The 27,463-nt window shown below is 46.4% G+C and overlaps 1 protein-coding gene across 8 annotated transcripts in view; it reads left to right on the forward strand.

Annotated features, from left to right (window-relative positions):
• The window catches only part of LOC140393873 (neuron navigator 1-like), a 970,643-nt gene that overhangs the window by 821,423 nt on the left and 121,757 nt on the right, over positions 1-27,463 (forward strand). For 7 of the 8 annotated variants that reach the window (XM_072480430.1, XM_072480425.1, XM_072480424.1 and 4 more), the window contains 2 exons: positions 17,530-17,571; positions 21,155-21,279. In XM_072480430.1, coding sequence (XP_072336531.1) covers positions 17,530-17,571; positions 21,155-21,279 — 167 coding nt within the window. The remainder of the gene's footprint in view (positions 1-17,529; positions 17,572-21,154; positions 21,280-27,463) is intronic. The other variant, XM_072480429.1, reaches the window with a different exon arrangement.

Consider the following 27,463-nt stretch of genomic DNA (forward strand, 5'->3'; position numbering starts at 1 on the left):
ATCAACTTCTGTCTTAAAGACACTCAACGTCCCGGCCTCCACCGCCCTCTGGCAATAAATTCCACAGACCCACCACTCTCTGGCTGAAGAAATTTCTCCTCATCTCTGTTCTAAAGTGACTCTCTTTTATTCTAAGGCTGTGCCCCCGGGTCCTAGTCTCCCCTGCTAATGGAAACAACTTCCCTACATCCACCCTATCTAAGCCATTCATTATCTTGTAAGTTTCTATTAGATCTCCCCTCAACCTCCGAAACTCCAATGAATATAATCCCAGGATCCTCAGACGTTCATCGTATGTTAGGCCTACCATTCCTGGGATCATCCGTGTGAATCTCCGTTGGACCCGCTCCAGTGCCAGTATATCCTTCCTGAGGTGTGGGGCCCAAAATTGCTCACAGTATTCTAAATGGGGCCTAACTAATGCTTTATAAAGCTTCAGAAGTACATCCCTGCTTTTATATTCCAAGCCTCTTGAGATGAATGACAACATTGCATTTGCTTTCTTAATTACGGACTCAACCTGCAAGTTTACCTTTAGAGAATCCTGGACTAGGACTCCCAAGTCCTAGTCCAGATAATGATATAATGCTCGAATATATCATTTTAAAAATCAGTAGCTATATGGAGTGATATTCTCTGACCTCCCTGCGGCATCTTTCTCGGCAGCAGAATGTGGCCCACTGTTGGCTAGAAGCAGGATCTTCTGATCCCGGCATTGCCAATGGAATTTCCCATTGAATCCACCACACGCAGCTGGGAAAGCGGTGACGGGGGTGCGCCGTCAGCGGGACTGGAAGATCCCGCAGGCATTAACTTTTTTTTTAATGTTTCCAATTAAGGGGCAATTTGGTGTGGCCAATCCACCTACTCTGCACATCTTTGGGTGTGGGAGTGAGACACATGTAGATACGGGGTGAATGTGTAAACTCTACACGGACAGTCACTCGGGGCCGGGATTGAACCCAGGTCCTCGATGCTGTGAGCAGCAGTGATGACCATTGCTCCACCATGCCATGTGTGTCCCCCTCAGGCATTAACAGCCAGAAGATTTTGCCCAATGTCTCTGAATTGTCTGATGTCTCACTTAGCCATCCAGACTTAGTTACAGTCATCTTGGTTGGAGGTTGCTGGGTGTTTTCAGAATGCTGGCTTAGAGTATTTTATGTGTGTTGCATTTTAGACTGTGTTCTATTCACGAGAGGATTACTTGCTGTTGCTGATTGTGGTATTGTTTTGATTTGGCATCTGTTTCATCACACGATCATGTCATTTGGTCCACTACTACCACCTTTGTTCCACCTCACTACTACCACCTTCGTACACAGAGGTCACACAACCTCTTTGGAAGCCATTGCGGGAGGATGTACATGAGGAATGGATGATCACACAGCAAACAGTGTTTGATACGTTAAAGGTGAAATCAGCAACTCTGTCACTCCTTGCACACTTGCAAAAATTTAAGTCACAACAGATGCATCAGGAAATGTGAGAGGCTGCAGAAAGATTTAGACAGTTTAGGAGAGTGGTCCAAGAAATGGCTGATGAAATTCAACGTAGGCAAGCGCGAGGTCTTGCACTTTGGAAAAAAGAATAGAGGCGTGGACTATTTTCTAAATGGTGACAAAATTCATAATGCTGAAGTCCATGTCTCTCCATGGATCGGGATCATTTTTTGGCAAATCTGCATATCAGAGCGAGGCAGTATGCTTTACTCTAATGCGCAGATTTCCGAAGTACCTGAGGCTTTGGAAATCAATCCCTTTGCCTCAGCGAGCGCTGTTTAGCACTGGTCCCCACAAACGGCGAACAGCACTCGTGGGGGTCTCCAAGGGGATCAGAGGACCCCAGCTGCATGTAGAATTTACAGTGCAGAAGGAGGCCATTCGGCCCATCGAGTCTGCACCGGCTCTTGGAAAGAGCACCTTACCCAAGCCCACACCACCCTATCCCCATAATCCAGTAACCCCACTCAACCAACACTAAGGGCAATTTTGGACACTAAGGGCAATTTAGCATGGCCAATCCACCTAACCTGCACATCTTTGGACTGTGGGAGGAAACCGGAGCACCCGGAGGAAACCCACGCACACACAGGGAGAACGTGCAGACTCCGCACAGACAGTGACCCAGCCGGGAATCGAACCTGGGACCCTGGAGCTGTGAAGCAATTGCGCTAACCGCTATGCTACCGTGCTGCCCCTAATATATCCTTTGGGCAGGGTTGTGCCCTGGCATTGGTGTCACCTGGGTACCCTGGCAGTGTCAGATTGGCACCCTGGCTGTGGCACCTGGGTACCATCCTGACACTGCCAAAGTTCCCAGGTGGCATTGCCAGCTGGTGTGGCACTGCCAGGGCGCTAGGTTGGCACTGTCAAGATGGCATTTTTGGTACACGCGCGATTGGACCAGGGTTGCCCACCATGGGGGTTGGTGGTGCGAAGGGGGGCCGGGGGACCCTCCCATGTTGCGTTTGGGCTGGGGGATGTCAAGGTTTCTTGTGGGCCTCGGAGATCGGTATGCCATTTTTAAATGGCGTCCTGACCTATTGCTACAACGGCTAGTTTCGGAGAGCAGTGTTCCCCGGTGTAAAAAACGGGGCTATGTGCGGCCTCAGCCGAGCGTTCCCCGATCAGGCCCCTTATTCAACACGAATAGCGTTGAATAGCCATGCGTTTCTCAGCACTGCGGGTGCTGGGAAACACGCGGCTAAAGGCGCTTGTGAGGAAACTTTGTTCCCCTTTGGGACGATAACCCCCTATGTTCTCCCACCAGAGCTGAATTGCACCATTTAAATTTTTTTTTTTTTTTTTACGGGATGTGGGCGTTGCTGGTTAGGCTAGCATTTATTGCCCATCCCTAGTTGCCCTTCAGAACAGTAAGAAGTCTTACAACACCAGGTTTGTTTCGAATCACTAGCTTTCGGAGCACTGTTTCTTCCTCAGGTGAATGCATACATCGAAACAAAGAACGGAGTTCTCCCGGTGAGCCAGAAAAGACACCGCCTGAGTGAGGCACAGCGAAGAGTGAGTTTGGGAATTTGAAGCTAGGTGGGAATTTAATCAGTAACGCTGTTCCTTTTTAAATTTCAGGAATTTAAATTAATCTAGAATTGTGCAGTGAAGGTTAACAAGGGGCTGCCCCACCCACTCACATAACTGGTTGGCAGTTAAGTATCAGTCACCTTAAGCTACTTTGATCTAAAAGCAAGGGGGGGGGAGTCAACTCAGACCAATTTAAAAAGAGCAACTTTAACTCACTCCCAGTGAGTTCTCCCAGTGAGCCAGAGAAGACAAGCTGGGTGGGGAGGAGGTGCTTTTTATCCCTGGTAAGTGACTGGCAAGTCATTTTTCTTTTCATCTATCTTTATTTATTTATTTTTTCTTTTGTTTTTTGGAATTGTAGTTGTACAAGTTAACCTAATGTTTAAGACATGGCAGGAGATCCCAGACTCATGTCATGCTCCTCGTGCGCGATGTGGGAGCTCAGGGACATGTCCACTGACCCTGGCTTCTTCACATGCAAGAAGTGTGTCCAACTGCAGCTCCTGTTAGACCGCTTGACGGCTCTGGAGCTGCGGATGGACTCACTTTGGAGCATCCGCGATGCTGAGGACGCCGTGGATAGCACGTTTAGCGAGTTGGTCACACCGCAGGTGAAAGGTACTGAGGAAGAGAGAAAATGGGTGACCAAAAGACAGAGCAAGAGTAGGAAGGCAGTGCAGGCATCCCCTGCGGTCATCTCCCTGCAAAACAGGTATACCACTTTGGATACTGTTGAGGGAGATGACTCACCAGGGGAAAGCAGCAACAGCCAGATTCATGGCACCGTGGCTAGCTCTGCTGCGCAGGAGGGCAGGAAGAGAAATTGCAGGGCTATAGTGATAGGGGACACAATCGTAAGGGGAATAGACAGGCGGTTCTGCGGGCGCAATCGCAACTCCAGGATGGTATGTTGCCTCCCTGGTGCAAGGGTCAAGGATGTCTCGGAGCGGCTGCAGGACATCCTGGGGGGGGGAGGGTGAACAGCCAGCTGTCGTGGTGCACATAGGCACCAATGATATAGGTAAAAAACAGGATGAGGTACAAGCTGAATTCAGGGAGTTAGTAGTTAAACTAAAAAGTAGGACCTCAAAGGTAGTAACCTCAAAATTGCTACCAGTGCCACGAGCTAGTCAGAGTGGGAATGTCATGATAGATAGGATGAATGTGTGGCTCGAGAGATGATGCTAGAGGGAAGGATTCAAATTCTTGGGCATTGGAACCGGTTCTGGGGGAGGTGGGACCAGTACAAGCCAAATGGTCTGCACCTGGGCAGGACTGGAACCGGGGGTGGGGGGGAGTGATGTTTGCTAGTGCTGTTGGGGAGGGTTTTAACTAATGTGGCAGGGGGATGGGAACTGATGCAGGAAGTCAGAGGGAAGTAAAATGGGGCCAGAAACAAAAAGCAGTAAGCGGGAAAGTGTAAGGCAGAGAAGCCATAGTCAAAAATCAAAAAGGGCCACAGTACAGGGTACAGTGACTAAGGAGAGTGTGAAAAGGGAGGTGGCCAATGCAGGATTGAGGGTGTTGTACCTAAATGCATGCAGTATACGGAACAAGGTAAATGTGCTTGTTGTGCACATTGAAATTGGCCGGTACGATGTTGTGGACATCACAGAGACGTGGCTACAAGGGGATCATGGCTGGGATCTAAATATCCAAGGAGATATGACCTATCGAAAGGACAGGCAGATGGGCAAAGGGGACGGGGTTGCATTGTTAGTAAGGATTGAAGTTAAATCGATAGCAAGGAGCGATATAGGATCAAAAGGCATAGAAGCTCTGTAGGTAGAGTTGAGGAATCGCAAAGGTAAAAACACCCTGATGGGAGTTATGTACAGGCCCCCTAGCAGTAGTCAGGATGTGGGGCAGAAAATAAATGAGGAGATAGAAAAGGTATGTAAAAAGGCAATATTACAATAATCATGGGGGACTTCAATATGCAGGTGGACTGGGAAAATCAGGTTGGTAGTGGATCCCAAGAAAGGGAATTTGTGGCATGTCCAAAAGATGGTTTTTTGGAGCAACTTGTGACAGAGCCTGTGAGGGAACAGGCAATTCTGGATTTGGTGATGTGTAATGAGGCAGACTTGATTAGGGAATTTAAGGTGAAGGAACCCTTAGGGAGCAATGGCCACAATATGATAGAATTTACCCTGCAGTTTGAGAGGGAGAAGCTGCAATCAAATGAAATGGTATTACAATTAAATAAGGGTAACTAAAAAGACATGAGGGAGGAGCTGGCCGGAGTTGATTGGAAAAGGAGCCTAGCAGGGAAGAGAGTGGAACAGCAATGGCAGGAGTTTTTGGGGGTTATTAGGGAGGCACAACTGAAATTCATCCCAAGGAGGAGGAAACATGCTAATGGGAGGACAAGGCATCCATGGCTGATGAGGGGTGTCAAGGACAGCAGAAAGGCTAAAGATAAAGCATACAAAGTGGCGAGAATTAGTGGGAAACCAGAGGATTGGGAAGCCTTTAAAATCGATCAGAGGACAACTAAAAAAGCAATAAGGAGGGAGAAGATGAAGTACGAGTGCAAGCTAGCTAGTAATATAAAGGAAGATAGGAAGAGATTTTTTCAATATATAAAAGGTAAGAGAGAGGCAAAAATAGACATTGGACCAATAGAAAATGTGGCTAGATAAGTAATAATAGGAAACAAAGAAATGGCAGACAAACTGAATAGTTACTTTGCATCAGTCTTCACGGTGGAAGACACCAGTGGAATGCCAGAGCTCCAGGAGAACCAGGGGGCAGAGGTGAGCGCAGTGACCATTACTAAGGAGAAGGTTCTGGGGAAACTGAAAGGTCTGAAGGTGGATAAGTCACCTGGACTGGATGGACGACACCCCAGGGTCCTAAAAGAGATAGCTGAGGAAATTGTGGAGGCATTAGTGATGATCTTTCAGGAATCACTGGAGGCAGGAAGGGTCCCAGAGGACTGGAAGGTGGCGAATGTAACACCACTGTTTAAGAAGGGAGGGAGGCAAAAGACGGGAAATTATAGGCCGCTTAGCCTGACTTCAGTCATTGGGAAGATTTTAGAGTCAGTTATTAAAGATGAGATCACGAAGCACTTGGAAGTGCATGGTAAAATAGGACTGATTCAGCATGGCTTTGTCAAAGGGAGGTCGTGTCTGACAAAACTGTTAGAGTTCTTTGAGGAGGTAGCAAGCAAGTTAGACAAAGGAGAACCAGTGGACGTGATTTATTTAGATTTCCAGAAGGCCTTTGACATGGTGCCGCATAGGAGACTGTTAAATAAGTTAAGAGCTCATGGTGTTCAGGATAAGATCCTGGCATGGATAGAGGATTGGCTGACTGGCAGAAGGCAGAGAGTGGGGATAAAGGGGTCTTTTCCAGGATGGCAGCCGGTGACTAGTGGTGTGTCTCAGGGGTCTGTGCTGGGACCACAACTTTTTACAATATACATAAATGATCTGGAAGAAGGTACTGAAGGCACTGTTGCTAAGTTTGCAGATGATACAAAGATCTGTAGAGGGACAGGTAGTATTGAGGAAGCAAGAGGGCTGCAGAAGGACTTGGACAAGCTGGGAGAGTGGGCAATGACGTTGAAAAGTGTGATGTTATGCACTTTGGAAGGAGGAATTTAGGCATAGACTATTTTCTAAATGGGGAAATGCTTTGGAAAGCAGAAGCACAAAGGGACTTGGAGTCCTTGTTCACGATTCTCTTAAGGTTACTGTGCAGGTTTAGTCGGCAGTTGAGAAGGCAAATGCAATTTTAGCATTCATGTCAAAAGGGCTAGAATGCAAGTCCAGGGATGTACTTCTGAGGCTGTATAAGGCTCTGGTCAGACCCCATTTGGAGTATTGTGAGCAGCTTTGGGCCCCATATCTAAGGAATGATGTGCTGGCCTTGGAAAGGGTCCAGAGGAGGTTCACAAGAATGATCCCTGGAATGAAGAGCTTGTCTTATGAGGAACGTTTGAGGACTCTGGGAATGTACTCGGAGTTTAGAAGGATGAGAGGGAATCTTATTGAAACTTGCGAGGGCTGGATAGAGTGGACGTGGAGAGGATGTTTCCACTTGTAGGAAAAACTAGAACCAGAGGACACCGTCTCAGACTAAAGGGACGATCCTTTAGAACAGAAATGAGGAGGAATTTCTTCAGCCAGAGGGTGGTGAATCTGTGGAACTTTTTGCCGCAGAAGGCTGAGGAGGCCAATTCACTGAGTGTCTTTCAGACAGATAGATAGGTTCTTGATTAATAAGGGGATCAGGGGTTATGGGGAGAAGGCAGGAGAATGGGGTTGAGAAAATATCGGCCATGATTGAATGGCGGAGCAGACTCGATGGGCCAAGTGGCCTAATTCTGCTCCTATGTCTTATGGTCTTATAAACCTGTTGGACTTTAACCTGGTGTTGTAAGACTTCTTACTGTGCTCACCCCAATCCAACGCCGGCATCTCCGCATCATGGCCCTTCAGAAGGTGGTGATGAGTTACCTTCTTGAACTGCAGCAGTCTCTGAGGTATAGGTACACCCACAGTGCTGTGAGGGAAGTGGAGTTCCAGGAGTTTGACTCAGCAACAGTGAAGGAATGGCGATATATTTCCAAGCCCGGTTGGTGAGTGACATGGCGGGGAATCTCCAGGTGCTGGGGTTCCCAGGTATTGCTGCTCTTGTCCTTCTAGATGGTCGTGGTCGTGGGTTTGGAAGGTGCTGCCTAAGGAACCTTGGTGAGTTACTGCAGTGTATATTGTAGATGGTACACCCTGCCACTCCTGTCAGTGGTGGAGGGATTGAATGTTTGTGGAAGGAGGAGCAATCAAGTCCTTTGTCCTGGATGGTGTCAAGTTTCTTGAGTATTGTTGAAACTGCATTTATCCAGGCAAGTGGACAGTATTCCATTACACTCCTGATTTATGCATTATAGATGGTGGACAGACTTTGGAGGGTCAGGAGGTGAGTTATTCACCATAGGATTGCTAGCTTTTGACCTGTTCTGATAGCCACAGTATTAAAATGGTTAGTCCTGTTCAGTTTCTGATCAATCCCCAGGATGCTGATTGCGTGGGGTTCAGCAATGGTAATGCGTTGAATGTCAAGGGGCGATGGTTCGATCCTCCTTCTGGGAGATGGTCATTGCTTGGCACTTGTGTGGCATGAATGTAACTTGTCATCCAAGCCTGGATAGTGTCCCGGTCTTGCTGCATTTGGATATGGACTTGCATTATCTGAGAAGTTGCGAATGGTGCTGAACATTGTGCAGTCATCTGGGAACATCCCCACTTCTGACTTATGATGGAAGGGAGGTCATTGATGAAACAACTGAAGTTTGTACGCCGAGGACACTACCCTGAGGAACTCCTGCAGTGATCTCCTAGAGCTGAGATGATTGACCTCCAACCACCACAGCCATCTGCCTGCCCAGCTCAACTACAAATCAGGAAGCGATACCCAATCTTTAGCCATGCAAATTTTTGCATGGTGAGGATTACGAGGGATTCCCTAGGGAATCCTGCTATCAGACGGCCATTTTGAGAGGGCAGTCAATAGCAATATCCTGCTCGGGCTCCCCGCGCAGCGCAATTCAGCCCCACCCCCTTGCAGCACAGATCAGCCCCTCTGGGATTTTATGGGTCACCCCCGCCACCTCTTTCCCAGTACAGGGCATGACGCGACCGCCACCACATCGGCCCCACTACCAGAGACCCCCTATATAAAAGGACCCCCTCACAGAACACCTAAATAAAGAGTCCCCCACAGAGGTCCCCTAAATAAAGAGACCCCCCCCCACATACCCGCTCAATAAAGAGACCCCCCCACAAACACTCTAAGTAAACAGACCTCCCACAGAGATCCCCGAAATAAAGATTTCCCCCCACCAGAGACCGCATTATTAAAGAGATCCCCCACAGACCCCTAAATAAAGGGAACTCCCACAGAGACTCCTTAAATAAAGAGACAGCTCTCTAGTTTCTGGACAGGGGCTCTCTTCTGGGGGGCATCCTGCGGTTGGGGTGGGCAGAACTTGCATTGTGGATGAGATGGGTGGGCCTCTGATCGACTTTGGGGGCAGCTTCCTTGACCAGTTACTCCCTTGGCCCACCGAGGTCCACCGCATCAGGTCCATGCTGATTAGGACCAGTAGTGATTCTCGTCCATGTGATTCCTGTCCCAGAGGACCGGAGAATCTCGAGGGCCCAGAGAATATGGTACCCAGTCTGCCAAGTGGATGCAAACCCATTTGCTTCCTCCCGCTGGCGTGGGGCTTGAACGTTGATCCCAACGCGAGTGGGGGCCAGAGCATCGGAAACCGTTCGGCGTCCGGCACCAATCCCGTTTTCTCCCTATCAGTGGATTCTCCGTTGCAACGGGAACTCAGCTATCAGTGGCATGAGGCAGAGAACCCAGCCCAGTATCTTTAAATTTATCCAGTTCCAAATCCCTCTACTTTCCTAATCCCTAAACCTCCCTAAACAATATTCAGTAGGGTTTTAAACACTGTAGACAAAGTCTAGTCATGGTTACCACACTGGGCACTTGTATCTTTGGGGTTGCTTCTGATTTAGGGTAACACATTTGGTTTTCCAAACAGGCTTTTCTGCAGACATAGCTTGTTGGGAGTTCACACAGCTTTTCATGCTGTGGGCTGGATTCTCAAAACAACTAAGTTACAGAGTGTGAAATTGCTTCCCGTTTCATCTGTCCTTATCTGAACTAACCTCCGAATCACTTTCAATTACCTTTTCAGAATATAATTGCAAAATTCACACCTTATCTTCTCCTTTGAGCCTCTAACACCTTTGCCTCAAACCCCTGACATTCTATTTTGTTATCAACCTGCATTAAGTTTACATCTGTTTACAGTGTTGCTAGGTGTATCGACATTTGAAAAGCATTAATTACATCAATGCAGCCAACCTGTCTCTACCACTACAGAGTTTCCATTTGTAAAAGTTTCCCAATTACTGAATTTCCTTATTTTTCATATATTCACAGTTTCCTAATAGTCTGAAGATCTTTGCTTATCTTCCCCATGTGGTTTCGGCACCTTTGATAGTGACCAAACTATCAAGTGTGATTTTCTTTTTAAATTAATTCATAGACCACGCTAGCCATATCGCTAAGAGAAAGCTGTCAATTTATAATTTGTAACCATACTTTCTTCACTCTATCTAAAATGTGCATGGATACAGATTGATACATTCCACTGAACTACACCCATGGGTTTTCCAGTTCCATTTTGAGGCAGTGTTATTCCTGTCTCCATCTTCTATTCCTAGTGGGACATTTCATTATTTATGATGCTGTCACATCAGGAGCCTGGAGGACTTTTTTTTGTCCAGTACTCCAGAACTTGACAGCCAAGGAAGGTTGATAAAGTGGTCAAACAGGTTTATTATTCTGTGTGTGCCTGAACAGGCACCGGAGTGTGGCGACTAGGTGCTTTTCACAGTAACTTCATTGCAGTGTTAATGTAAGCCTACTTGTGGCAATAAAAAGATTATTATTATTATTGCACAAGTATGGCCGTGATTCTCCGGCGCCAATTTTCGGGTGGCCGCGGGATCGCAGCCGCGCTGGTCGGGGGCCGTTGAAAGCGGCCCTCCCGGCGATTCTCCAGGCCTCGACGGGCCGAGTGCCCTCCGAGTTCGGCTGAATCCTGCCGGCGTGGGTCATGTATGGTCCCACACGGCGGGACCTGGAAGTTCTGTCTGCGGGGGCTGTCCTGGAGGGGATGTGGGGGGATCCGACCCTGGGGGGGCCTCCACAGTGGCCTGGCCCGTGATCGGGGCCTACTGATCGGCGGGCGGGCTAGTTCCGTGGGGGCCTATGTTCCACTGCTCCGGGCCCCTGTAGGGCTCCCCATTATTGCCTGTGGGGCCGACGTGGAGACGGGAACCCACGCGCATGCGCGGAATCATGCCGGCCGTGGTCCGCATGCGCGAACTCGCGCTGGCCATGCCGTGCCGGCTGGAGTTTCAGAGACCACTCCGGCGCCGACCTAGCCCCCTAGGAAGGGGAGCATACCTGATAATTGAGGACTGTTGACGCCGGAGTGGTTGCCGCTGCTTTTCAAGCCGGCGTCAGAACTTGGTCAGATATAGGCCGGGATATCTTTCCAATACGCCTGATGGCAGGCGGTAAAGAGCGGGAACGTTTCCTGGCCAGCCATACTGCAGAAGGCAATGGCAAACCACTGCGGTACTTTTCCCGTGGACCAATCCAATGGAAATTAATGGTCGCCAATGCCCTCTTAGGAACTGGTACGTGAAGGCGGAGGGCAATGTTCTCTTAATGTTTGAAATAGAAATTAAACGTTCCCTTTAATTCCAGGTGTTAACGTGTTTCACTTGGTTGTTCTTTATTTAAGATGTCATTTCCTTACTTAAAAATAACCTGTTATGTTGTGCCTGCCATTTTACCATTTCAAAATTGTCCCAGAATTCAAATAGTAGTGTTGCTGGCCTGATCGGTTTTGTTAATTTTCAATTTATATCCACAAAAGTAACTTCATTTTTCAATACCCAAGAACCACCTGGACTGCTTTTTTATTGGTTGGTATTTTTAATGAACATTTGATGATTCCTTTAAACTGCTGGTAAATTTCCCTTCAAGTGCTTGAAATAGCAAATCATATCAATTTATTTGATCGATTCCAATTCCAGAACCAGTTATGCCCAGGATTGTTGGTTTTAAATGGTGCTTTTACATTGGAGGCAGAAGCACTTGAAATCAATTTGGAGGTACATTCCTCATCACCAGTTCTCAAGCACTTTCTCTCGACAGATAACAAACGGCATGAATGTTCAAGGCCAAGCCTTCGCAAAGCAAAGTTTGTTCATGTTGTGACTACGCCGTGACCGTTGACACTTGTTGCCGCATTCTTAAAGCCTCCAGACCTCTTGCTGAGGTATCATAATCATGTGGCCCTGGAAACTGTTGCCATCTGTTTTTTTTAAAACACACACACATTGTGGCTCTGCCCAAAATCCCAGTTGGTTAATTTGCCCGAACATTTCTGTATATTTAGAAACTTAAAATTCAATAATATCCGATATATACATTTAGCAATACAAAAGATGTGCGGTGAATTAAAAAGGCAGCAGAAAGGTTAACTTTGCTGCTCAATTGCAGGGGGGCAGGCCGAAACATTCTCAGACCTCCCAATTGCTTCACTTCATATAACTTTTTAAATTCTAAAAAAAAAACAACTCCATTTTAAACAATTATTCTAAATTCTTTTGGCATTTTTTTTTGAACTTGAAAAGTCAGCTTTCACAGTTGAAAAAAACTTTCAACCTTGCTGTCTTTAATTGCAGAAAAGGGGACAAATCCTTTCACAGATCTCTTTTATTCACCCATTTTCTCTACTAATCAATTTTCAATTCTGATGTTTACTACTTAACCTTACTTGGAAGATACAGTCAGTAAAACGTGTCTTTAATTTGATTTTTTTTTAGCAGTTTTTGTTTAACTCTGGAGCAAAGTGTTTTGAAAAGTTCAAATTGGATTTCTGCCAGACACTATCAGACATAACTTCAAGGCTGAAGCTTATCTTTTGGGGAACAACCTCTTCAGTGCCGTTCAGATTTGCACAAGTAAATTTTAGTCAAAATAAATCCACACTGTCATCTTTGACTTAAAATGTAATTTTTTTTTTATATTTTCCAATTTCAGTTTCACTAAAATTCTCATGTATGATTTACCTCATTATTTGCTTCAGTGATGGTTTCATCATTAAGCTATTTTTTCCTTTGTCTTTTTAAAAATACTGTGTGCCCCATATGTCAAATCATCATTGCATTGCCCTTCTTTAGCTTACACTTGCATCTCTGGACATCCTCAGAAATGCAATCATCATCCATATCACCCATGATCTCAACTACTGTGGTATTCCATTCTTGACATTGTTATTGTAAGTTTAAAGTCTGGGAGTCACAGATGACCTAAAATGTGGGTCGAAGTCAAAGATACTTTTAGAGCAGTTTTTTAAGTAGATTATTAAGAAGCAACAGTTTAACTGTGATGCATAAGTTAAACAGATAGGAAAGGCATGTGACCCATGACAGGTGAGAGTGATTTCCTGGTCCCGAGGATGAATGGACAGGTGACGCAGAGTGAGTGTTGGTCTCTGTAGCTTGTGGTGGCAAGCCTTCTGCTCTCTAGCTAAAGAGTTAGGAAACTCTCCAGCGGTCTTCCTAACTCTTCCCTGGTCTTTCTCCAGCTGAGTGACATGGGTTGACCCCTCAACCACCAAGTACTCATTGTTTCTAGGGGCAAGCTGTTTGCCCTTTGTCAAACCTTTGTTCGAATCATGTTAGCCAATGATTGCAGGACAAGTACCTAAGGTGTCACATCCCCTCCGCCCATCACTTTGGCTGAGGTATCTGATCTCATGCTGGTCCCCATTTGTTAACTCCACCTAGACACTCATATAGATAAGCGGCGACAAAACTCCCCGTGAACACTATTCTCCTCAGTTACTATCTTTGTTTTATCTCACCTAAGAATAGTTTATGTGTTTTTCCAGAGAGAGAAGAGAGACACCCTACTGCCAGGTGCTACCTCATACTATGACTGTCATTCTAAAATAATTCTGTAATGTTCCAATAAGCACCATTTCTTATAGTTCCCTCTTTTGAAAAGGAAATATCCTTATTGACTTATCACAACTAATTATTAGCTAGCCTAGCTATTTTTAAACGATGAGCTTGGTTCCATACTTTATTGATTACACACTGTAGATAACATACTAAAGCCACTAGAATGTTGACGCTCAGGGAATCGGCAATGGTAATGCCTTTAAGGGGAGGTGGTTAGATACTCTCTTGTGTCATTGCCTGGCACCTGTGTGGTGCGAACATTAATTCTCTTTGGCACCTCAAACCAGACTGCAATCTAGTCTTGCTGCATGCAGGCACAGACTGTTTTATTATCTGAATAAAAATGAATGAAATCATCAGCAAATGGCTCCACATCCTGGAAGGAAAGTCATTGTTGAAGCAGCTGAAATTGGCTGGGTCTACGGCACTGCCCGGCGGAACTCCTGCAGTGATATCCTAAGGCAGCAATGATAGGCCTCCAACAACCACAGCCTTTCATCTTCCTATGTACTAGGTATGACTCCAACCTTTCCCCTTATCCCCATTAACTCCAGTTTTGCCAGGGGTGCTTAAAACCACACCCAACCAAACCATGCCATATTATCAAGGGTAGTCATTCAGACCTCAACTTTGGAATTCAGATTTGTGGTCCCTGTTTAGACCCTGTAATGAGGTCTGAAGCTGAGTGGTCCTGACACCACCCAAACTGAGCAACAATGAGTTGGTTATTGGTGAGTAAGTGCTGCTTCATTGCACTGTCGATGATGCCTTCCAAGACTTCGATTGAGAGTTAGACTTAAGGGGCAGCATTGGCTGGGTCAATTTTGATGCTTTTAGAGAACAGTAAATACCCAGGTGATTTTCCACATATTTTGGTAAATGCTACAGATGTAGCTTGGCTGAGGACAGGACATGCAAGGAATGGTAATGCTGAAGTCTAAAACATTGGCTGTAGGGTATTATTCTAAATGATGATGTCAGGATACTGCTTGATTCGTCATATCTCCCAATTATGGCACAAGTCTCCAGATGTTAGTGAGGAAGACTTTGCAGGATTGATTGGAAAGGGTATTGTCATGATATTCAAACATACATAATGATAGACAGACCAACAGACCAATTAGCACATATAACACGACAGCCAATCACAGACAAGAGCAGACACAGAATAAGACAAGAAACACGACACCTCCTGGCCAGTCCATCTGGAGACAGCACAGGGCCAGGACCTCATTAGCAAGACACTCACACATCACCACGTGCTGAGTACCAAGTCAGATGTGTAAATAGTCAGTTGGAATAAAACTGCGTTGTGCCAATCGCAACCGTGTTGGTTCGTCTGCACCTCAGAGCACCCAACACCTCAGGTATGCTTGCTTGTCAGATGGTTTTATTCCTATTTGACTTCATTGTAGCAGTTTGATACAACATAATGGCCTGTTGGGACAAGTCCTTCCTTTAAGTATACGAATGAAGCAGATGGGTGTTTACAACAATCCAGTAGCTTCATGATCACCGTTACTGAAATTAGCTTTTTATTGCAGATTTATATAATAGGATTTAAATTCCTCTGACTGCCATTTGAACTTGTGTTTCCAAAGCATTGTCTGAGCCCTCCACATTTCTAGTCCAGTGTACGTTACCACAATGTGATTGTTCCCAATGAACACTTGATGCAAATCAAGTTGTTGTTGCTGCTTTGAAAGTGATTGTATTGCATTTCAGAAGAAGTAATTGGCTTCTTTTCAGCAGTGGAATCCTAATCCACCTTTTTGACCATGAGGTAGTTGCTATTTAGTGTGTGCTTAAATTAAAATAGGCTGAGTCGAGTGAATGGAGCAGGACATGCCAATGGGATCATTTGAGGTTTGATAAAGCTAGATGACAGAGCATTATCTTTGATTGCTACTGGCATCCAGTGAGTGATAGGGGTTTCCACATCCTCTTCATAATAGCCATCCAAAACAGTTTTTTTATTAACCTTTGCTTCAGCAGAAGCTGTCATCTGAGGTGAAATAAATTCAGAATGTTTTGCCAGCTGTTTGATACCAAACATGTGTACATTCAGATTTGTTCGATGTTGCTTTACCCTGTGAAATAATATTCATAAAGAAATAACAGGATGAATTCAAAATGGATAATCGTAAAAATCCAGGCACCTTGGGCGAGATTCTCTCAGCCCTGGGCCGGGCCGGAGAATCGCTGCGACCGGCCCGAATCGTGCCAAGTCGCCCCGACGCCGGAACGTGCAGAGTGGCGAATTGGCGCTGGCGTGGTCGGCATGGCGCTGGTTGGGGGCCGTTCTCTGGCCCCCCCCCCCGGCCAATTCTCGGCCCGGGATGGGCCGAGCGGCCGTAACAAAAAACCCGAGTCCCGCCGGCGCCATTCTAACCCAGTTTTACCTGGCGGGACCTTGACATTGAGGGGTCCAGAACGGCCTGTGGGGGGGGATGGGGGGTCCGACCTTGGGTGGGGGCCTCCGTTGTGGCCTGGCTTGCGATCAGGGCCCACCGATCGGCGGGCCGGCCTCTCGGGCTGGGGGCCTCCTTTCTTCCGCGCTGGCCCTTGTAGCCCTACGCAATGTTGCATCGGGCCTGGCATTGAGATGGGAGACACCGCGCATGCGTGCATTGGCGTCGGTGCCACTGCGCATGCGCTGACCCCGCAGCGCCCAGTTGACGCGGGGATCGGCAGCTGGAGCGGCCTGGGGCGCTCCTGTGCCTTGCTGGCCCCCTGTAGGGGCCAGAATTGCTGATCCTGAATCCATGTTGACGCCAGCGGGAAACGCGATGGCGTGTATGACGGCATCAACACTTATCCTCAGGATCAGAGAATCCCGTCCCTTGTTCTACCATTGCCTTATATTTGCACTTTTAAAAAAACTCAACAAACTCCTGAGCATAGAATTAACTACAAAATAATCCAAACAATTAATAGAGCTTTTGTACAAGATAGGGTACATTTATAATATATAAATAATTGAGGAAATGTGTAATGTGAGGCATAAGTTGTTGATGTTCCAATATACATTCTGTAGATTGCTATAGATTGGGTTTGTAGACCCTCCTAACTCAAAGCCTGTCTTGATGAGGGAAGCACCCAGCAGGAACAGACAAGAACAATAGAGGTAATGTTGCACTGGGGCAGGTCTAATGTATGTTCAAACAGCTGTCTCAATCATTAGATTAACTATCAAGATCACTGCCTGAATCTTCTGATTGAGAATTAATTCAAAATAGATAACAGTAAAAATCCAGACAGCTTGTATAACATGGCTTTATAATTGCACTTTAAAAAAACTTCCACAAACTGAGGATAGAATTACCTGCAAAATAATCCAAAACTTTCTGAATGAGGGGCCGCACGGTGACACAGTGGTTAGCACTGTTGCTTCACAGTGCCAGGAACCCGGGTTCAATTCCAGCCTTGGGTGATTGTGTGGACTTTGCATGTTCTCCCCGTGTCTGCGTGGGTTTCCTCCGGGTGCTCCGGTTTCCTCCCACAATCCACAGATGTGCAGGTTAGGTGGATTTGCCATGCTAAGTTGTCCCTTAGTGTCCAAAGATATGCAGGTTAGGTGAAGTTATGGGGATAGGGCGGGGGAGTGGGCATAGGGAGGGTGCTCTTTTGGAGGACTGGTGCAGCCTCCTCCTGCACTGCAGGGATTCTATGATGCTTGACTGAGGAAGCCAAAATAAATTAACAATAAAATCAAAAGTTGAAGAAACACTGGTGTAACCGTGTAAAATATAAACCATGCCTCCACATTCATTTGAATCACACTCCATCAAATTATATCAATTTTTTTTCCCCCTGTGAATTGTTTGTTCGTAATTCTATACCTGTGTTGTGGATGTTTTGTCTGTTCTTGTGTATGATGTTGTATCAGTGTTCCCTGTTTGTTTTTGTAGTGCACAACGTCACAGAAATACTCTGCCGAAAAAAGGACTAAGGTAAACTACCTTTTGGTGCAGTTTGTTTCAGTTTGTTGTATCAAATTCTAAATTCCAGACCAAAGTGCCTTTCAGTTTTAGTGGTACACCATAAGGGCTCCTACTTAATGGAACCAAATTTGAAACCTATTATTAGCAATTTTGACTATTGTCTGTTGATGGATTTTTCCTGTGCGTCAGACACCTTGCTGATCAATAAAAAACTCGTGCCGGAGTTCTTCGGCCATTGGGATTCCCTGGTCTCGCCGACGGCCCATCTCCGTCTGTGGGTTTCCTGGAGGCGTGGGGTGGCTTCAATGGGAAATCCCATTGACAAGGGGCGGAGGTAGAGAATCCCATTGTCAGCAAATGGCGCATTGCTGAGAAACACGCTGCTGGGGGACGAGAGAATCCAGCCCTAGATTTCCTTGGACGGGAAAACCTGAAAATCGGGAAATAACATTGAAAATTAATGGAACTATCTCAATAAACGGCCAGAATAATCTACAAATAGTCTCAAAAAGGTGGTCTAAGTGATACAGTTGCCTCAAGTTTTAACGCTGAAAATCATCCTTCAAAACCACATTTCAGTTGCTCGAATGGTCTAATTAATAAGTAGGTGCATAATGTAGATCACAAGCAATAGTGCTTTTCATAATGAAATATAATTCACAAATTAAGCAAACTCATTAATAAAAATGTTGTGTGCTACACTGGGACTTCACATTATCCATGACCATATCATAAATCCATATCTGCTTGATTCTAATGCGTGATTTTGTTTTTGTTATTTCCTAATAAGTCATCTCAGAATTCCATGTTATTTAAGCAGTCTCACTTTGTGCGGAGCATTGAGATGTGGATGAACTTCAGCTACATCCCTAAGCAATCTGATAACTCACCACTGGATACATCTGACAGGCTTGAAGACCTGTGAAGGAAAGGACAAATAAATTGACCATTCAAATAACTTGCACTTTGAATTTTCTCACGTGCAATTTTACAATGTAAAATGTTTTGAATATGATGCATTTAAAACCCCGAACAGGAGGAACAGCTCCTCCAGTAGTTCTACCAATAAATGCATTGCAGGTGAAATCAATCTCTGGGAGGGGTGCAAAACAAATGTATCACATTAGCTGTAACTTTGAAATCTTTCAGTAACAGTTTGAGCAGACCTATAAACAAGATGTAATTCAAACTTGACTTCAGTGATTCGTTCATACAGCAATCTTGCTAGGCTAATCCCAGAAAACTGTAGATTACTGTTTAAATGAAAGAGGTCTGATTAATATGTTATTACGATGGAATTAATAACACAAAATACAATCACCTGCTCCAAAAGTTCATGAATAAGAAAATCTATTTCACTCCACTGTTGAACAATACAAAGCAGCTTAGACAGGGATACATGAATCTTTTAAGGACACTTAGAAGCTGAGAGCCGTAAAGGTCCAGAACACAGAAGGGGTTCAAACAGCTTTAAGCCTGTTCTAGCTTTTTGCTAGGGCAACCTCTTCAAGTGTCTACCCAGCCCTTTAAAGTACAATTTCTCTGTATCAAAGACTCTTGAATGTAAAAGATTCCATGTTCTAACAATGTTACATGAAAAAATGTTCTCCTGACCTCCTTCCTTTTCATCTTAACTTTAAATGTAGGATCTCCTTTGATTGCAAAGTATTGCAGATTCTGGAAATCTGAAATAAAAGCAAAAAATGCAAGCAATGTGCCAAAGGTCAGGCAGCATCTGTGGAGATAAACAAATTGAATGTTTCAGGTCAAGATGACCTTTCAGCTGGATGTGGAGGCTTTGGAGAGGGTACAGAAGAGGTTTACCAGAATATTGCCTGGTCTAGAGGATATTAGTTATGAGGAGAGGTTGGATAAACTCGGATTGTTCTCACTGGAACGACGGAGGTTGAGGGACGACCTGATAGAAGGTTACCAAATTATGAGGGGCATCGACAGAGTGGATAGTCAGAAGCATTCCTTCACCTTTCATATGCATCTCTAAATGCCATTCATTTGATCTTGAATTATGGATTCTGAAGGCTAAAGGTTTGCTTGTGTCCCATTTTGGTATGTGGACCATGATTCTTGGTACTGCCTCCTCATTTACCTTATTGTTGTGTTGGTTTGAGGAGGATCCAGATTGCAAATGCCTCGGCCCTCAGCAAAAAGGTGAGCACCAGGTGCTAATAACATACGGTGCAACTAGCCTTTTCTTAAAGGCAGCCTGTCCTGCTGAAAGGGAAGTTATCCTAATTTACAGAGTCTGCTGCTGAATACCATTGCTGCATTTGCAAATAAGAAAAACGTAGCACCAAGGTAGTGAGAGGGTTCCAGATTCAAAAATGCAATGGTGGAGGCCTTTATGGTGGAGGTAGAGTAGAGGAGAGGCACCATGGATCTGTGGGGTTGAGGGCGGGTGTAGAAGACCTTCAAGGACCAGCCTCTGATGAGATTGGGAGCTTGTGGCCAGGGAGGCCAACCCAGCATGTGGACCAGCAATACCCAAATAGTTGTTTAATGGCATTAAATGGGTGATCAGTATCAGTGAATGCAGCTTCACATGGCAGATCCTAGCCACTGCTTCACCAGACTCATATGCTGCTCAATCCATAACACTCCCCATCACTAATCCCTGGCATTAAGAGGTCCTGGACCTGAAACCTAACTCCCCACAGATGCTGCTCGGCCTGCTGAGTATTTCCAGCATTTTCTGTTTTTCTCTCTGGATTACTATTCCAGCAGCATAATAACTCTGCTACCCCACCCTATGCCCTCAGTGCTCCTCCTGCCCTGTAATGGACTGGGCCTATTCTTTCAACAAATTGACTCAGTATCAGACCGAACATTTTCCTTTATGTCTCATTATGAGAGTTCAAACAGACCAGTTTTGAATTTGTCATTATACTGGAATGTACTGCAGGTAATCTGCAGGCAGGAGTCTTTTGGCCTCCCTATATTCGGGCATAACATTTACCCGAAGTGCAGCACATGAAGGAAAGTAAATATTGAATTTAGTTTGTACTCCACTGTGTGAGAATTATGGAGGAAGCACTTTGCAATCTGTGTAGCTCATAGAAAACCCAAACAGCAAATGTGGGAAAGCCAGGCCTTTGATTCTGGCTGATAGCTAATAGACAGTTTGGAAGAGTTTCTTCTGCATTGTGTTTCTGAAATTTGAGCAATGAATAGACAATTTATTCCCTTCCGCTGATTTAACTGCAGTTCTTTCTATTCATTCAGAAAAGAATGGTAATTCTGGTGGAACTGAAAGGGTTAAGAACCCTCTGCAGAATACCATGTGGTTCAGCAAGCAACCGAAAGGAGGCTACTGTTATCTGATTGGGTCTTAATTCCATGTGTGACAGTAAAGATCTCACTCTTCTATTTCTGCTAATGCCATCTATGGTGCTCCATTTAAAATGATCTTGCCTCAAGCCCTTTGCATAGTTAGTGTCAATACCATTTAGAAATAATTATTGTGACCGTATATATTAATGTATGTTTTTTTACTGCAGTAACTTGCATATTCTTGCTTGCGTCCCACATTCGTCAAGTTCTGACTTATTTGTACCTGGCCTTACTTCATTCACAGGTACGGAACAAGTCTGCAGCAGGAAGACACCAAGGAATGGCTCCATGCACGTTCTATTGGGGGTTCTATGGATTCAGATAGCCAGTTACTCTCCTCTCCCTCGACCGCTCCATTAGCCAATTTAGGTCAGTGACTTTTTCATTTGTATTAAAATAAAGAAATGTTTATCTGTTCAGGGTACATTTTAAAAAGGGATATTGACTCATTGTGGAATTTGAATATCTGATGGTAGAAATTCTGATTAATGAAGTCTCAATACAAATGCCTAACACATTGATGCTGTATTTTTGTATGCGCCATTCTTATAAGGCCATAAGCTGTTAAAAATAAATAAGCAAAATTCTGCAGATGCAGGAATCTGAATCAAACAGGGAACGCTGGTAAAACTCAACAGATCTGGCAGCACCTGTAGGGAGAGAGAACAGAGTGATGTTATGTTAAGGAATGCAAGCTTCAAAAGCTGTTTCTCTTCTTTTCAGGTGTTAAGGAACTCGAACTCCAATAACTTACTGACACCAATGCCCACCCGGGACCCTCCACACTTTCCCATCTCTCTGCCCCAGTCCTTCGAATCCCATCCCTCTGACCCACCCTTCTCTGATACTGAATGTTCTGTACTCAGCAAAGGACTCAGTTTCATCACCTTCTCTCCTCACCTCAGTGAATTACAGGCTCGGCACGATGCTGAACTCTTTTCTGTCGTCTCTGTCTCCGTGCTCACTTCCTTGCAGGAGTCCTCTCTCTGGTCATTGCACCCTTTCAACTCTTCTCCCTCTATCTGGACCGCGCGCCTTCTGGCCTCGGACCTCCTACTGATCTTTTCATTGAGAACTGTCAGCACGACATCGGTCATCTCACTTTCTCTGCCCCTCTCACCTACTCTAACTGTCTCCTTGTGAGCTTGATGTTTTCCGTCCTCTTAGATTCAACCCTGACCTTGTGGTCAAACCTGCTGACAAGAGTGATGCCGGTGTTGTCTAGCGTACTAACCTCTGCCTTGCAGAGGCTGAGGGCCAACTAAGACTCTTCCTCCTACCTCCCCCTGGACCACACCCCACCACCGAACACCAAGCCATTGTTTCCAGGACTGTCACTGATCTCATTGCCTCTGGTGATCTTTCCTCCACAGCCTCCAACCTCACATACGCCCACCTCTGACAGCCTGCTTCTGCCTCCTTCCCAAAATCTACAAACTGACCCATTGTACAAGACTGCTTCTGCACCACGGAACTAATTTCTTCCTATCTTAACTCCGTACTATCTCCCCGTGTCCAGTCTCTTCCCACCCACACTCGGGATTCATCTGATTCCCTATGTCATATCAAGAATTTCCAGTTCCCTGGCCCTAACCACAGCCTCTTCACTATGGATGTCCAATCCATCTCCATCCCCCACCAGGAGGGTCTGAGGGCTCTCTGCTTTTTCCTTGATCAGAGGCCTGAACAACCCCCACCCACCACCACTCTCCTCCTCCTGGCTAAACTTGTTCTGTCTCTCAATAATTTCTCCTTTAACTTGTCTTGCTTCTTGTAAATAGAAAGCGTGACTATGGTTACCCCGCATGGGCCCCAGTTTGCCTATCTTTTTTGTGGATTATCTGGAACCCTCCTTGTTCCAGTCCTACTCAGGCCCGCTCTCACAACTCATATTCAGTTATATTGATGACTCTATTGGTGCCACTTCATGCTCTCGTCTGGAACTGGTAAAATTTATTGATTTTGATTCCATTTTCCACCCTTCCCATCTTCACATGGTCCACCTCCGACACTTCTCTTCCCTTCCTTGATCTTTCTGTCTCCATTTCCAGTGATAGACTGACCACCAATATTCATTAAAACCCACCATCTCCCACAGCTACCGCTACTACAGCTCCTCCCACCCTTCTCCCTGTAAGGGCTCCATCTCGTTCTCCCAGTTTCTCCACCTCCATCACATTTGTTCTGATGGTGCCACCTTCAAAAATGAGGCCTCTGACATGTTTGCATTTTTCCTCATCTGAGGTTCCCCGCCCACTGTGATTAACAGGGCACTCAAACGGTTTGACCCATTTCCTGCACCTCTGCCCTCATCCCTTTCCCTCCCTCCCAGAACCATGGCAGGGTCCTGCTTGTCCTCACTTTTGGGCCCTCCGCATTCAAAGGATCATCCTCCGCCATTTCCACCAACTCCAGCATGATGCCACCATGAAACACATCTTCCCCTCACCTCCCGTCAACATTCAGCAGGAACCACTTCCTCCGTGACACCCTTGTCCACGCCTCCATCACACCAAACTTCCCATCCCCTTCCCATGCACCTTCCTTTACAATTGCAGGAGGTTACCACACCTGCCCCTTTACATCCTCACCATTAGACCCATCAAGTCAGCACCGGCCCTTGGAAAGAGCTCCTAACTTAAGCCCACAACTCCACCCTATCCCTATAACCCAGTAACCCCACCTAACCGTTTTGGACACTCAGGGCAATTGAGCATGGACAATCCACCTAACCTGCACATCTTTGGACAGTGGGAGGAAACCGGAGCACCCAGAGGAAATCCACATAGACACGGGGAGAGCGTGCAGACTCCGCACAGGCAATGACCCAAGCGGAATCAGACCTGGGACCCTAGAGCTGTGAAACAATAGTGCTAACCACTGTGCTACCGTGCCACCCATTTTATCTTCTAGTAAGAAGTCTTACAACACCAGGTTAAAGTCCAACAGGTTTATTTGGAATCACTTCATGAAGGAGCTGCACTCTGAAAGCTCGTGATTCCAAACAAACTTGTTGGACTTTAACCTGGTGTTGTAAGACTTCTTACTGTGTCCAATCAGTCCAACGCCGGCATCTCCACATCGTGGCTACCATTTTATGTTCGGCAGTTTTTCATTTGCGCCTCCTTCAATTTGGTCTACTGTGTTCACTGCTGTCAATGCAGTCTCTTCTACATTGTAGAGACTTAACACATACTGAATGAATGCTTTGCGGAACACTTCCACTCAGTCTGCAAGCAATCTTCCTGTTGCTTGCTATTTTAACTCAGCACCTTGCTCTCATGCCCACGTGTCCATCCTTGGCCTGTTCCAATGTTCCAGTGAAGCCCAATGCAAGCTGGAGAAGCAGCATCTCATCTTCCGATTAGTAGTGTTACAGCCCTCAGGACTCAACATTGAGTTCAACAATTATAGACTGTGACCTTTCTCCTCCATTTACCCATTTTTTAAATATGCTTTGTATTTTTGTCTTGATGCAAAACACACCTCCCCCACCCTGCACCTGGTCATCTGAATCTTGTTCTTCAGTATTTTTTTTTCCAATTAAGGGGCAATTTAACGTGGCCAATCCACCTATCCAGCACATCTTTGGGTTGTGGGGATGAGACCCATGCAGACACGGGGAGAATTTTCAAACTCCATCTTGTTCTTAAGTTTGCTGCACTTCTGTTACAATCTCTTCCAGGTACAATATTATCTAACAGATTTTTCCCCTTTCTCTGATGAAGAGCCAACAGCCTGGAAACATGGGGCGGAATTCTCTGACATGTGGCTCTGTCCCCACGCCCATGAGAAAACGGGTGCAAATTATTCTGGCCTTTCCTGGAGAAAGTCCAGAGTGATTCAATGTTTTGCAGGGGGCTAGCAGGGCCCCGGAGTGCTCCTCGCAGCTCCGCCTGCCGATACGGGGTCCTGCACTTCCGGCCGGGGGTCCGCGCATGTGCACGGTGGCCATCTGAGGCGGCAGCCCCGCGTAACATGGTGGACCCACACCACGGGCCGACTCTGACAAAATAGCCCCCCCCCCCCCCCCCCCCCCCCCCCCCCCGAGATCGCCCACGCCCGCCGATCGGTGGCCCCCGATCGTGAGCCTGGCTATCCTGGAGACGCCCCCTAGTGGTGGATCCTCCCGCCCCTCTGAGTCCGCAGCTGCCACTCCGAGCTTCCGCCGGGTGGAACCATGGGTGAGTTCACGGCAGAGAATCGCCGCGGGGGCCTCTTTCAATGAGTCTCCCTGCCTGCAAACATATTCCGTTATCCCAGCCCTCACTCACGTCCCATTCTACCTCTCCCCACACATGTGCCATTCTACCTCTTTTCACACACTGTGGGCATATTTTAGCCCGCGTTCACCATCAGAGAGAATGTCAACACTAGCAGAAAATCAGGATATAATTGGGAAACACGATTCTCTCCAGAGATAATTTTTGCCGATTTCCTCTGCCCCTCGCTGGTTACATCTCAAGGTTCACGCCAACAAATGTATTTGAATACATTTGAATGTAACTAACCAATCCCTTTCGCCACATTATTGCCCTATCACTGAATATCCAAACCTGCTTTTTAAAAATGGGAATCACTCTTGTGGTGCAAATTTAAGTATAGCCCCTGGGAAGAGAGGGGCACTGCCCCCTGGCTCAGATTGGCACTGTCAGGTTGGCAGTGTGCCGGCAGCGGGAATCTCTGTCCTGCCAGCCGGCCGATAGGGTTTCCCAATTCCGTCAGGAAATCCCCAGGTGCGGGTGCGCTGCCGGCGCAACGGAGAATCCTTGCTGCGGAGACTCCGGCCCTTCCTCTCCCAATTACAGCTCCTTTTTTCTTTCACACTCTCCAGCTGTTTTTGCTTATCTCATTGGGGTTTCCAAGCCTTCCACTTGATCTCGATGCAGGTGTTAGTGGCCTGTGTAATAACGGCACGGTGGCACAGTGGTTAGCACTCCTTCCTCACCGCCAGGGACCCGGATTCGATTTCAACCTCAGGTGACTCTGTGTGGAGTTTGCACTTTATCCCCGTGCCTGCATGGGTGCCCTCCAGGTGCTCCAGTTTCCTCCCACAGTCCAAAGATGTGCAGGTTAGGCTGATTGGCCATGCTAAATTGCCCCTGAGTGCCCAAATGTCAGGTGGGGATAAAGGGATAGTACGGGGGATTAGGCTTAGGTAGTGTGCTCTTTTGGAGGGTTGGTGCAGACTCGATGAGCTGAATGGCCTCTTTCTGCATTGCAGAGATTCTATGAATTCAACCAGGTGGCTGGCAGTCACACATACAAGTGCCTTTGGGGAAACATTGTTTACATATAAAATTCATTTCTGTTTTGTGTAACATTTTAATACAAAATTCACAGGTTAGAATTTATACCCTCAGAATTGAACACAAAATAATCTTGTCACAAACAAAATCAGTTCATTGATTTGTTTGCATGATTTTGCCACGTAATTTAAAATCGATCGTCATTTTGAATCAAGTAAATTCGGGTACTGTTCATTGTCAAGCAAAAATCAAAACTTGCCAAATTCTTCATTTTTTAAGAACTACTGGATAAATAATTTTCCATCTTCCCACCATTCAAAGAACTAACTCTTACTGAGGCTGACTAGATTAAGGCATTGTTGGAGAATCAGGCGTGTCATTCAGAGTCATGGGGTTGGATTCTCCGTTTGGGAGATTAAGTCCCCACGCCGGTGTGAAAACAGTGGTGTTTTACGCCAGGAAAACTGGCGCAAATGACCACCGATTTGCCATTTTGCTGGGGGCTAGCATGTCGGCAGCAAAGAGGTCCCAGCTCTAGCTGCTGGTACGGCCCTGAGCATTTCTGGGTCCATGAGTGCGCATGCGCACAGCGAGGGCGGACTCAGCCCGCGGACTCGGACCGCTAAAATAGCCCCACCCCTTTGGCCGCTCTTGCGCCCAGACTGCCCCCAGTGCCCCCAGCCCCGAATGAAGCCCCCCGTGCCCGCGGATCAGCTCTCCCCGACTGGCGGCGCCGAGCTAAGTCCACAGCCGCCAGACTAAATTCACGACGGGTGAGACCATGAGAGTCCCACGTCGTCGGGAACTCGGCCGGTCGGGGACGGAGCATCGCGGGGCAAGCCTCAGGCAATGGCCTGAGGCCATGGATATGTGGTACGCCGTACTCGTAGAGTACGCTGCTTTTCAAGGGCTGGAGCGTTGCGAAAGCAATGGAACCCTGATTTTGGCGTCATCGGGGATTCGCTGCCCCCTCGCTGAACACGGTTTTGGCGTCGGGCAATTATTCAGTTGGGAAATGATAAGAAATGCTGATCTGCAATGCTGGAACGACTGTTGCTTACAATATACAGAGCAGATCCCAGGCATATCAGTGGATCAAAGGATCATCGTTTCCTTCTCTCCCTTTGGGGAGAGAATTGGTCAGAAATTTTGAATGTGTTCATCTTCATCACAAGCATGGCCTCAAAATAAATGTTCCTTTTCCTAACCGTGGAAGGGACAAACTAGAGTTTTCAATGGAGCTTTTCAGGATTAAAGCACAATTCGGAGATCATTAATCAAAGCAAAAAATGCTGGAAATACGC

This window comes from Scyliorhinus torazame, chromosome 17, assembly GCF_047496885.1.
Source record: "Scyliorhinus torazame isolate Kashiwa2021f chromosome 17, sScyTor2.1, whole genome shotgun sequence".
Taxonomy (NCBI): Eukaryota; Metazoa; Chordata; class Chondrichthyes; order Carcharhiniformes; family Scyliorhinidae; genus Scyliorhinus; species Scyliorhinus torazame.